At 33.4% G+C, this 12,729-nt stretch overlaps 2 protein-coding genes across 3 annotated transcripts; both read left to right on the top strand.

Annotated features, from left to right (window-relative positions):
• Positions 1 to 7,444: 7,444 nt before the first annotated feature.
• On the top strand, positions 7,445 to 10,094 carry LOC138337040 (putative F-box/LRR-repeat protein At3g28410). 2 transcript variants are annotated; one of them, XM_069287923.1, is made up of 4 exons: positions 7,445 to 8,423; positions 9,111 to 9,281; positions 9,447 to 9,502; positions 9,609 to 10,094. In XM_069287923.1, the coding sequence occupies exons 1-3, from the start codon at positions 8,022 to 8,024 to the stop codon at positions 9,477 to 9,479; spliced, it is 606 nt and encodes a 201-aa protein (XP_069144024.1). In that variant the 5' UTR covers positions 7,445 to 8,021; the 3' UTR covers positions 9,480 to 9,502; positions 9,609 to 10,094. The 2 variants fall into 2 exon arrangements, with proteins under 2 accessions (XP_069144024.1, XP_019070657.2); XM_019215112.3 differs by lacking the exon at positions 9,447 to 9,502 and having other exon boundaries at positions 7,882 to 8,423.
• On the top strand, positions 7,488 to 7,895 carry LOC101251703 (F-box/FBD/LRR-repeat protein At4g00160-like). Its single transcript, XM_069287978.1, has one exon. The coding sequence runs from the start codon at positions 7,488 to 7,490 to the stop codon at positions 7,893 to 7,895; it is 408 nt and encodes a 135-aa protein (XP_069144079.1).
• Positions 10,095 to 12,729: the final 2,635 nt, after the last annotated feature.

The following is a 12,729-nucleotide window of genomic DNA, read 5'->3' as shown; positions in this document are numbered from 1 at the left end:
TCATTAATCAAAAAAAATTAGTTAGGATCAGGACATTAACCTAAACAAAGTGAAATCTAATGTGTGCCTTGAGTGCCTTGAGTGTTTGGTGTGCCTTGATTGCTTGGTGTGTCATGAGTGTTTGGAGTGCCTTGAGTGCTTCACTAATTCTCCTTTCATAGCTGCCTTTGACTAATTGCAGCTCTTCCCTTCCACCTTAGTCCATTGGGATTGTACCCAAGATCAATATTTGTAGGAGTTGAACTTGTCAATGTAGCACTATGTAATACCCTATCAGTATTTCCAGACTGAGAGAACAACAAAAACCTTAACTTAGAGATGAATTAATATCAGCTAAAGCAATTTAATGTGTTTAAATGATAAAATACATACCTTCTCAGTTACACTGCCACCTAATCCAAATTAGAGACCATAACCAGCTGTCTTTACTTTTTTTTGGTCTTGTTTTTTATAGGCAAGAGATGCACCACCTCTCAAAGTTGTGTTAGTCTTTCTTTATTGTCTAGTTGCACTAGAAGTTAATTATTGAGTGCAACTTGCACTTGGACCTGAACTTGGACCTGCTCTTGGACCTGCATATGACGTGCAACCTGCACTTAGACCAGCTCTTGGAACTACACTTGAAGTGTAACCTGCACTTAGACATGCTGTTGTAATTTCACTTGGACTTGAATTTACACATGACTGGCTTCCAATCGCAGCATCAACATGTGTAAAATCTGAAGTTGCAGCATTTCCAACAGTTGCATCACTTATTCCAGTAGCAACAATTGAAGTTTCGACAGTTCCAGCACTTGCATCACTTGTTCTAGCAGCAGTGTTTTTCCACAAACATATATTAAAGTTAAAAGTATAAGAAGAGTAAAATCCTTAACAAAGAGACATTAAAGCACTATCTTTTCTCTTATTTTTTCCTGGTCTTCCTAGCATGACTGTAATTTCAGGTGGTTCAATGGTTGGTCTATCACTTTTTGGCCACATCTTCATGTTTGTCATAGGTTGAATAGATCTATTGTATGTTTTTAGGTATGTTTCTTTTTTATACCAGTGATCAACAAATGACTCAACAACCCAATCCTTAAAATGAATTGTTGGAAGTGTATGTCCACAAGGTATTCCCTTTAATTGTCATGACCTATAACTACGCACCTTCTTTTTTTAGGTCAACAACATGTTATTGTGGTGGATCACAAATCTCAAAGCCAAGATCACCATTAAACTTTACCTCACAATTATCTGCAATTTCAACGTTTTTCTAAGAATATCCATAGCCATTGGTGATACACTGTAATCCATTTTTCTAAAAATTCTCTCTTTTGATTCATTATTTTCATAACTTTGACTCCTATTTAATCTAGCATAGTGATTATTGATTTGCATCTAGCACCTAAAATCCAAATTTTGAAAGCCTTACACATGTTGTTCTCAACCACATCACACTTGCTATGTTTTTAAAAATATGCGCTACACCATGCTTCCTATTTATACTTAACAGAGCTTCTATAATACTTTCTCCTAACTCACTTAATTCATCAAGTTTGGACTGTAAAAGTACCTCAAATAGTGTCAGGCAACTTGTCAGAATTTTCTTCTCCTTTCTTCACCCCTCCAGTCTTTCTTCCAGTTTGCCCATATATGCCTAGAACACCATCTAATTTCAGCATCTGGCAAGACATCAATTAGTGCAAGATGAAGACCCTGTCAAAAAAGAACATTTGACATTCAACAATGTTAAATATCAATTACTCCTAAAATAAAAGAGTAAACAAATAATATAGTAATACCTTCTGCATATCAGACATCACTATTAGTCCTTGACCTGCTCCTAATCATGTCTGATGCACTTGAGAAACCAAGACATGTCTCATTGGTTTCTTTATCAACTATTGCTCATGCTATAGGGTACATCTGATTATTTCCATCTTTGAAAATGCAAGTTAAAAGTTCACCTTTACATACATGCACCATCTAAACCAATAATCCTCCTACACCCTTCTTTCCATACACTTTTTAATAAACCAAGACAAATATACATGCTCATAAACACCTCTTTTCATGGAATTGTGTTCTTGGATGTCCTAATAGATATAGTAGTTCCAGGATTTGTGGTCTTTGATTGCTCAGCATAATCATACAACCTAGCAAACTCCTTTATGAAATCTCTTATATGTTCATTCATAACTTTCAGTTTTTTCCTTTCTACAACTTGTCTTACTAACATACAAACCATACTCCTTTTGTATCAAAAACTTAATCTGATGTAGTTTGATGGTACGCTCACTCATAATCCTCTCCTTGTAATTTTTACTAATCCAAATGGGGGTACACAATTTGATTCTTGTTCTTTTAAAACACTTGTGGACTGTAATATATGTTTTAACACTGAAGTTTTTGATGTTACCATCAATACTTCCAATAATATGTCAAGGATAACCCTTTTTATTACAATGTGCCCTTATCATTTCCTTCACATTAGGTTTCAACTTAGTATTAACACCCTTCTGAATAGAGTAAGTTCGTAGATTCTGTGAACTCAATGTTATTCAAAAATACCATATAAAATTGGGCAAAAAAACCTTTATAGCAGTTGGATCAAAATAGACCTTTGTACCACGTGGATTTCAATATCATACGTGGATTATTATTTTTTCTTTTTGGCCAACATCTACGTGGTTTGTGCACACGCGCAATTCCACAACAAAGAAAGTGTTTAAAAGTTGAGTTTGGATGTATTGTGGGGGTCCATATAACAAAATGGTAAGTATGAGTGTCCAGAATACAATCCTTACAAGTAAGTGGGTCTATCGTACCACTTTGCCTTATATTTATATATAGCTCACTATTCCTTATAATGGAATGTTAATGTGAGTGTCATGTTTGAAACAACCATATATTATGAGGGCTAAAGAGCTTGTGTGGATGGTCCACTTGAACTTGTGAGCCTGATTTAATGGAGGAAGAGGAGGAAAATGAGTCTTCCGCTGGGTATTGAGTCAAGACAAGGGTTTAAAATATGAATTAGAAAATAATTCAAAGTTTATTAAATCATGATGCTTTTGATACGACTTATAATGATTGATTGAATGTTCATTCCAATCAAAGTAGGTCAACTTTTATTCGTCAAGTTATTCAAATAAGCTCGTTATTTGAATAACTTTTATAACGAGAATATGCTCATTTGTCTCATTTCACTTAATTATACCAATCAACCGCAATAAAGTGGTTGAAAACCATAATGTTTCAGATTCAAAACTAAGGGACATTACTATGAAAAGGAGGAATTCATCCTTATGTAACGATCCAAAAAAAAGAATAATGGGTACTTAAGGTATTTTAATTATTAATTAAAAATCTAAAATTTTAAGGGCATAATGTTCTTTTTGCGTATTAATTAAAATAAACCAGGTTTGTATTAATTTTAAATTATATTTGATTAAGTCTTGAATTAGTCTCCTAATCCTAATAGTTCTCTCTCTCACGCTTTTTATCTCTCTCTCTCTCTCTCACGTTCTCCATCTTTCTCATGTTATTCTGCCAAGCACAACAACAAAAAAAACAGAGAATATATCAACAGTTCTTCACGCTTGAAGAACTCACATGAAATTTTAAGAAAAACAAAGCAATCAAAAAAATATTAAGGCGAAGAGAAGTTGTTTGTTGAGTGGTGCGGACGTTGAGGTAACTTGGACTGATTTTTGGAGAGAGTTTTGGGTAGCCAATTCTTCGTTTGAACATCAATAAAGGTATGGATTTCTCTCATGGAATTCTTTATCTAAGAGTACTTTTATTCTAACGTTTCTTAAACTCTTGAAACTAAGGTTGTTCCCCTTCGTATGTCCTTGTCCTTAGCTCCCTAACAAATATGTAGGATGGGTATGTGGTGCTACTAGATTTTCGCATGAATGATGTGTTTAAATTAAATATGAATGTATTTATGTGCGGGAAGTCACGATAATGATCATCAAAATATGTCTGAAAAGTTGGTGTATGGGCGTGTATAGGGCAGTGTTTTAGGCACTGTTTTGGGGTGTATAAGTTGTGTATTTATTGTGCATTTTATGTGTGTAATGGGTGTACAATATGATGTTCATTATGATGAAGTACACTGAATTGAATAACCATCTTATAGCTATTTAAACTTATAAAAAATGCACCTAAAAATGGTTGGAGAAGGGCAAAAATTTCCAGATTTTTGTACCCTTCAAAAGTGTCAAATTCTGAGTTTGTAAAATAAAATAAATTAAGTGAGGTCAATTGGAATCAAACCCAAGACCTTACTTGTGAAGTAAACTGGAAAAAAAAAGGAAGGGGCTAAGGGGAATTGAACCCCTTAGCTTCTGGTTCGCTGGGGAAAAAAAGGGAGAAAAAGAAATGGGGGCTGGGGGGAATCGAACACGAGATCTGGGGGAAGAGAAGAAGGGAATTAATTCAGTAAATTAAATGGGAGGCGTGGGATTCGAACCCACAACCTCCAAGTGCGCGAGAGAGGGGAAAATGGGAAGAAAAAAAGACGTGAGGCGTGGGAATCGAACCCACGACCTTGGGGACTGGAGCAGCGAAAAATAAAAACAAAAATAGAGGGGTTTTGGGGGTTAGAATCCACCACCTCACAGCCTCCTCTCTTCAGAAAAAATTAATATAAAATAAGGGGGCTGTGGGGGTTCGAACCCACAACCTCCCTGTTGTAGTAAATTTAATTCTAAAAATCAAAGGGGTTGTTGTGGCTCGAACCCCCAACCTTTCGATTAATTAATAGTAAAAAAAATAAAATAGAAAATTTATTTTTTTATGTAAATAATGAGATTTAATTTAGAATTCTAATTAAAATAGAAAAGTAATTCTTTTGTGTAAATATGGAGATTTAATTTAGAATTCTAATTAAAATAGAAAATTAATTATTTCATGAAAATGCTGAGAATTAATTTAGAGTTCTAATGTTATGAATATTAATAATAAAATCAATGAAAAATATAAATGATATCCAAGTGATTCAAGATTTGGGTTCCCGTACCCAAACCTCCGTATTGATACATAAGTCATACGTGAGTGAAATATTCAAGAATAATGCCATCTACTTAGATTAAAAAAATCAAGATCTTGGCATATATACAAGATACATAAGTCTTGTAATGCATAATCTTAGGAAAGTAAGAATTACTTAACAAACTATAAATGAAGCCCATGGCTTGTATGTGTAGACACATAAGTCTAGCATACGTTCAAAGATAAATGAACCTAAGATATACGTAATGAAATGAAGAAATGAACATTCACGTAATAGGAGGTGAGTAACTATGAAAAATAAAGGTGCTAATAATGAAGAATGTGGTGACAATCATGATGTGAGGATAATGTATATGATGAGAGCAATCCCAAATGAACCTAAGTAAATGTTATCAATACGTACTCACCAATGAGAGTGTAAGATAATGAAGAGACCAGTCTGTATGAACACTCTAATGAAAACATTAAGTTTAAAACACTTAATACTAATGATGAGATGAGAAATCATCTATTGAGCTATGATGTCCTCATACTTATGAGTTGAATGTAATGGAACTTTATACTGAGCACCGATATGCTAGCTATAAGCGGTGATGCCTCTTTCGGGAAGGGCGGAGGTTCACGTAACTCTCATGAGATGAGACACCTATATTTCCACTATAGGGATCTGGCGGGGTTAAATTCCCATATACGCTAGCATGTTATTTAATTGATTTGGCCGGTGATTCCACCTCTTTTCGGTGTGGGGAAGACACTGGATTTCATGATGCTCACATGATCTATGTTGGTTGAAGTTAAAGTTCCCAATGAATGAATGAGGCCAGCCTCAAATGAATCATATAAAGAAATGAATGATACCGAAGGTGTTAGGATAGGATAATCAAGAGCTGAGCTAGATTCAGGTAATGACATTAGGTTATTCCTGATCATTGCACAGGAAACCCGATGAAAGTCTTAAACTACATCCTAGGTATCGTTGGTGTTTGTACTGGCCTATGAATGAATTGAGATGAAATACGTATGAAGGAATGAAGTAGACTCTGTGTTTGCTAAAGAAGGCTCCCTAGTTCAGGTCCCATATGTTGAGCCCTCATTTTTGGAAAGTCTTAAGGTCAAGTCCATGATAACAAGGTCTCATGGCATATGAATGAATAATGTGGAAAAAAAACTATGTGTTATATGTTATGTGCGATATGAAGATATTATGTGTTGTGTGCCATACGATAATTATAATGATGCATGTCACTCTCATGGCATAATTTTCCCAATCTCAATTTAGCAAGTCCACTGACTTGACTTCCAAAAATCATGTTGTTAAGAAAGATCTATTGTTCCTCATGCATGTCCCTGGTGTGTGCTTGCATATACCCATACTTAGTACAAGTGTGTACTAATTCCATACAAACATATACTTTTAGGTGCAGGCACAGGTGGACGATAGAGCTACAGGTTCGTTGTTGCAGCTATCCGGACGTCAGCATTCATCCAGAGTTTGGTAGGTCCTCATGCTTTCGAGGATGCTACTGTTTTACATTCTAGCGTAGTTTTAGAGTTGAGCTAGTGGAGCATGTTCTACTAGCGTTTCTTTCCTGTTTTGGTTCAGACTTTGTATTGGTGCTATTTTGGCCGATATACAATTAATACTTAATGAATTATTTCTTTCAGTTTCTCATATCTTAATTGTTAGATGGTTGATGATGAACGATTACGAAATATAAAGAATGTTTAGTAAGTATGATTAAAGAATCAAAAAGTTCAAATTTTCCGCTAAAATTATCCTATGTAAAGTAAGAAGGACGTAAGTAGGCTTGTTTGCGACATCTGAGAGGTCAACGACGTCGGTCTCGTCTGGGGTCTAGATTCCAGTCATGACACCTTATTACATTGCTAGCAATACCCGAAATTCCTAAAATGCTCCTCAAGTTCCGAGCTTGGTAAATAAGGACATGGTTCAATCTTTTCTTTCTGCCTTGTTGTGATAAGGGGGATATGTTTTTGCATACCGGCCAAGTTTATCAATTTTTTGAAAATGATAAAAAGAAAGGTAGGCTAAAATAGAGAGGAAAATCGTTAATAGAGAATCAAAATCAATTTACCGATAAATTATGTGATTCTTTTCATCCATTCTAGTGTTGCTGGTAAAGGTATTCCAAAAATTTGTTAAAGATGCATAAAAGTTAGCCCAAACACCATATTTATTGGGTAAAACTTACCCGCATTGGTGTTTACCACCATGCCAATACTTAATGTGTTTATAGTTCATTTTATCCAAGTAGCCAATTTATACTTATATTCAACTATGATTTTTCATGTGTAAGCACAATGTATTTTATCTCACATTTGCTTCTTATTTTGGACATTTTTCTTTTCTTCTTAAATTTTTTTCTCTCGTTTAGTTTTGGGCACATAAATCATAGTTGCATAAACCGCCATTACTCTCATTTCAATTCGCCATTACCAAAACTGCACTTGAGAAGAAAATCATGGCATCGATCGGAGGAGGAGACCGGCTGACTAATCTGCCGGAGGAGATTTTACTCCAAATCCTCTCTGTGTTACCGAACAGTAGACAAGTTGTTCAAATGAGCGTATTATCATCGCAATGGCGATTTCTTTGGAAATCCATCCCGGCATCACTCTATTTCAACTCAGAAGATTATCTTAACCCTGACGACGAAGAATATACTATGGCTTACGCAGCCTGTGTTAATAGAGAGCTTCATTATTGGAGGTCTTGCGAGAAAATAAAATCATTTAGGGTTTTCCCTCAGAGTTACGAGGAGCTTATTAAACATGATGTTGATTTGTGGGTGAACTTTGCTGTTAATGTAGGTAAGGTTGAAGAGTTTACTTTGAAATTTGGTGATTGTGATTCTCTAGATTTTGCGTAAAATTTTCCTGAGTTCGCGTATACGAATACGGTTTTGAGGAATTTGGTGTTAGGATATTGCCGTTTGAGACCTTCTGGTAATGTGAAATGGAGCAATTTGGTTTCTCTTTCGATTGGGGATGCGGTTATGACAGAGGGTGTAATGGAAAAAGTATTATCAGGATGTCCTAATTTGGAGTGCTTGGAATTAGATAAAGTTGTTGGTGTTCGTCGTCTGGATATCACCTCTGTGAAGCTGAGAAAATTGATCGTAACGATTTATGAAACAGAATCTGATGATGACGATGAAGACCATTGCCTCAAAATTCATGCCCCACATATTCTACATTTAGAACTTTTGGGATTGTGTTACGATAAGATACACTTTCAGCTGAGAAATGTGGTTTCACTTGTCACTGCAGTCCTTTCTTTAAATGTTCATTTCGCCGACCTTGAAGAGAATTTGGAGAAGGAGTGTAGATATTTACAGGAACTTCTTCACCACGTTGCCAATGTCAAGAATCTTGAATTGGGTCCCTGGTGTATCGAGGTTTGTTCATACTTTGCTATTGAATTCATCAGTTAGTAACATTAACAATATCACTACTTATGACTATGTTTGAAAGTACTAAAGAATAATATTGTCATGGCCAATTTTGTTGGACAGTGGTGTAGGTAATTGAACAAAAAAAATGACTCTGTTTATATAGGATAGATAACATTTAAAATTTTGAGTGCTTTACTCTTGAAGACATGTGAATGGGTGTGGGTTGAGCACCGTAACGTCCAATTCCCAACAGAGAAAAACATTAACTGATTCTTCCCCTCTATTGTAGCCTTGGTTGACAAAGTGCGGGTAAGAAGTGGCAAATGGCAAGTATCCTTTGGAACACACAAACTGGCCCGAACACCACTTTTATCAAACAAAGTCACGCAAATGTGTTTTTCCAAACGTTAACATACTTAGTGTAATCCCACTACTTTTGGCCTAGGGAGGGGGTGTGGCGTACGCAAACCTTACCCCTGCCTTTGTGGGTTTTCTCCAAGTGCTTAAAAATCAATCTGTAGATTTCCAAGACAACCTTGAATACTTTGATGTGCCTTGTGCCTTGTGGCGAAACAGTCCTATAGTTGAAGTTGTTTTTTTCTAATTATTGAACAATTTTCATGTCATTTACTAAGTATGTTGCATTTCCTAGTTTTTGATGTGTTTTGTTTTATCTATTTGTTTTATAAGTGTCTGTCCATACTGGAGTTCAAAGGGTGGCCTGTTCCACCATCAAGCTGGAAGTTCTTAAAAATTAACGCAGCCTTAGAACCTAATGACTATCCTGGAATTTGCAGCTTTCTGTCGAGTTCATCATGTCTTGAGACATTGGTCATTGACTGGTGCCATCCTAAACCAAGAGTAAGTTTCTTTTAGACCTTTATTTTTGTTACTTAATGTAATTAATATAATACTATTAGCGAAAGATGCTATATGTTTAGTGCTTCAGGGAAAAAAATCATTATACTTCTTGTTTTTTTTTTTTTTTTGAGAATTGAGACCACCTTACTGTTATGTTTCATATAGATAATTATCAAAGGTTACAAAGAGGGGATTTGACAGCTTATCCTCTTACAAAAAGGGTAATTTGGAAAATTATCACCTTTTTAATTCGTCTGCAGTCAACTTCTTTGCTTTCTACGTCTAAGATGAGAATAAGTGGTTAATATCTTGGATTTTTTCCTGCAGAAATTGCTGTCAATGTACACCAATGAGGATGAACGACGGAGGATATTTGAAATACATAGTTTTAACTGGTCAATGCCACATCTAAAGATGTTCAAGTTCATTAACTTTTGTGGAAAATCAAGTGAAAATAAGTTTGTAGATCTATTGATCAAATGTTTGCGCGAGAATGCGATAGCACTAAAGAAGTATGGCATTGCTTTAAAATTCAAAGGGAGAGATGTGTTTTGGAGTTATGTCGTCAGGAGTTCCTAAGCTTCAGTTGTGTTTCCTTGTTGATAACCTTACGCCATTCTCTTTTGTTACATAACTACCTCTTACTTTTGGTTTATAGTTGATAGGCGAGGTTTGGATTCAGTATCCAAAAGAAAATAGTTGTTTGTTTGTAGATTTTTCATTTGTAAGCACAATGTATTTTTTGTTAAATCATGTAAGAAAGCTTGATCCAAGGTTGAATGTCATTTTGAAGAAATTGTTTTTCTTTGATAATCATGTAAGTCCCATCCATAAATAGTATTGTCTTACTTTATATTCATAAGAAGAAAAATTCATATTGAGATTAATATAGTAATGTTAGTATAGTGAAAGAGAGAGTTGGATATATCAGACAGAAGGATCAAAGGTTTGGGCTTTCTTTCTATTTAAAATTTAATATTTATTTAACAATTTATTAGATGATTAATAGTATTCGTATTTGATATATGTCCAAATGGCAATATGACTTTTGTCTAATATTCTTTTCACTTTTAGTATATATAATATGATAAATATGATATATGATTATTAATTTATTATTATATACATATAATATAGATGATAAGTACTATTAAATTAGATAATTTGATTATGAATTAATCTGAGGAAGGATAAAAGTCATTAGCATGTTAATTAAAACGAAACAATTTAATATTTAAATTAAATATAACATTTTAATATATAGTAGGGGTAAAATCATACTTCAATTTTTAACTTTTTTTGTTATATTTATATATATATATATATACTAGACACATGCGCCCGTGCTAGCACGGGATCAATATATGTTAGTTATTTTGTCTCCCTCTATGTGCCACACATAAAATTTAGAATGTTGATCAAATTTTAATATGATTTTTAAATACCTTAAGTTGTTAATTATTGTAATTTATAGTATCTTTACGTAATTTTTAAATAATATATGTTATTTTCCTTGTCGCAATATATGTGAGACAAATAAACTTTCAAGAGTCAATATGTTGTTAATTATAGCGTAGAACCACTCATGTGGAGCAGGCATGTTGGCTGCTTCTTGTGTTGTTAAGATGGAATAACTAAAATATGAATAAGAAATATATTTACGTATACAAAGTTCAAATCAATAAATAAGCTGATATTAATTAAAGATATCTACTAATTAAAACACAAATTTTCAAGGTGAAAATCTCGTAAATCAATTAGTAGATGTAGAGATCTTTAATTATAAAAAATAATACTCCCTCCATTCACTATTAATTGTCAAACTTTTTATTTTTAAAGTCAAATGTTTTGTGCTCTATGTTACTTCTACTACTAAATCTACTATTACTATCGACTGAGAGAGAATTTGAGAGAGTTTAGATAAATGTCAAAATTTCATGGTGATTTTTCTTTTTAATTTTGTCCCCTTATCTTTCTTGAAAAAAGGAAAAAGAACAAGGAAAAGCTATGTTTGTAGATTAATGGCAAGACTATTTATTTCTCATCACAAATTATTTGTAAGAGGAATATAAACTTATTATAGATTTTAAAGATATATAATTTGAATAGATCAAAGAACGATTTAAGATTTTATTTTAGTTTCATCCATAGGTAATAATAATAGTCTATCATTCACATATTTCTTTATTATCACAAATTATTTATAAGAAGAATATAAATTTTTATTTAAGTTATATGTGCAACTTATTTTACATTTTAATAATATATAATTTGAATAGAGCACTTGAAAGATTTAAGATTTATTTTATTTTCATTCATTAGTAATAGTAATTGTCTATCATCCACACGTGAAAAGGGAAAAATAGAAGAAAGAGATGTTAGGGTTATGTGGGTAATTTGGAGATTGTATAAAAATATTAAGGGCAAAAAGGTAAAAATGTGGTCAACTTAAAACAGCTTATAAGTTTGAAAAAAAAGCACCCCTACCCCAGCTTTTAACTTTTGGCTTAAAATAAGTTTTTTTTTTTAACTTAAAATAAGTTATTTTGAGGATTGTCAAACAGCTAAATAAGTCAAAAATCAGTTTTTAAGTCAGATTGACCAGCTTTTAAGCTGAGCCAAACAGGCTCTGAATGATAGCAAAATATAATTATTTATGGCTGTAAAATATAAATTAATGAACTTTTATTATGTTAACAACTTTAAGGGTATTTCAGACATTTTGATTTAAAAAGCTGTTTATCAGCACTTATTTGCCAAATACATTAACAACTTTTTTTTAACTTCATCACTTTTATCCAAACGCATAACTGCTTATTTTAAAAATAAGTTTCAGCACTTTCAAAAGTACTTTTTTAAAGCTATTTTTATTAAACCCATCCAAACGGGCCCTATAATACTGCTGCAAAAAACTCCAAAGTTGGAGTGGTACAAATGCCCTAGTGAAAAAACAATGGTGCTTCAATTTCTTCATTTACGAGAAAAAAAGAAGCTAAAATTAAAGTAGAAATAAAAAATGATGTTGGCAAGACTTGTACCCCAGACCTTAAAATTGAAATGTCAAGTCTAATCTAATAAGCCAAATAGTTAATTATGTAAATAAGCACACAGCTGAAGCAGACATGTTGAACATCAGTTGTGTACTTATTGTCACTTATGTTAGGTAGTGGAGCCTGATTAATTTTAGGTTTTCCTATTTATTTTCTATTTTAGGCTTTCCTATTTATTCTCTATTTTAGGTTTTTCTATTTATTCTCTGTAACCAAAAATACTCGGATTTATTAATATAAATATACCTCATCGCCGTGAAAGTTTACTCATGGGGTGTTACCACGAAATATTGGGTTTTCTCTTTCTCTCTCTAGATCTCTCATCTCTTTCTCTTAAAAGCTCTTGTGTTCTTCTTTCATCTAGTGTGTGTGCGTGAATTCGATCCTAAGAACTGGTA

The sequence above is a fragment of the Solanum lycopersicum genome, chromosome 8 (assembly GCF_036512215.1).
Source record: "Solanum lycopersicum chromosome 8, SLM_r2.1".
NCBI lineage: Eukaryota > Viridiplantae > Streptophyta > Magnoliopsida > Solanales > Solanaceae > Solanum > Solanum lycopersicum.
The sequence above is the reverse complement of the archived record's forward strand: the minus strand, read 5'-3'. Positions and strand labels throughout refer to the sequence as shown.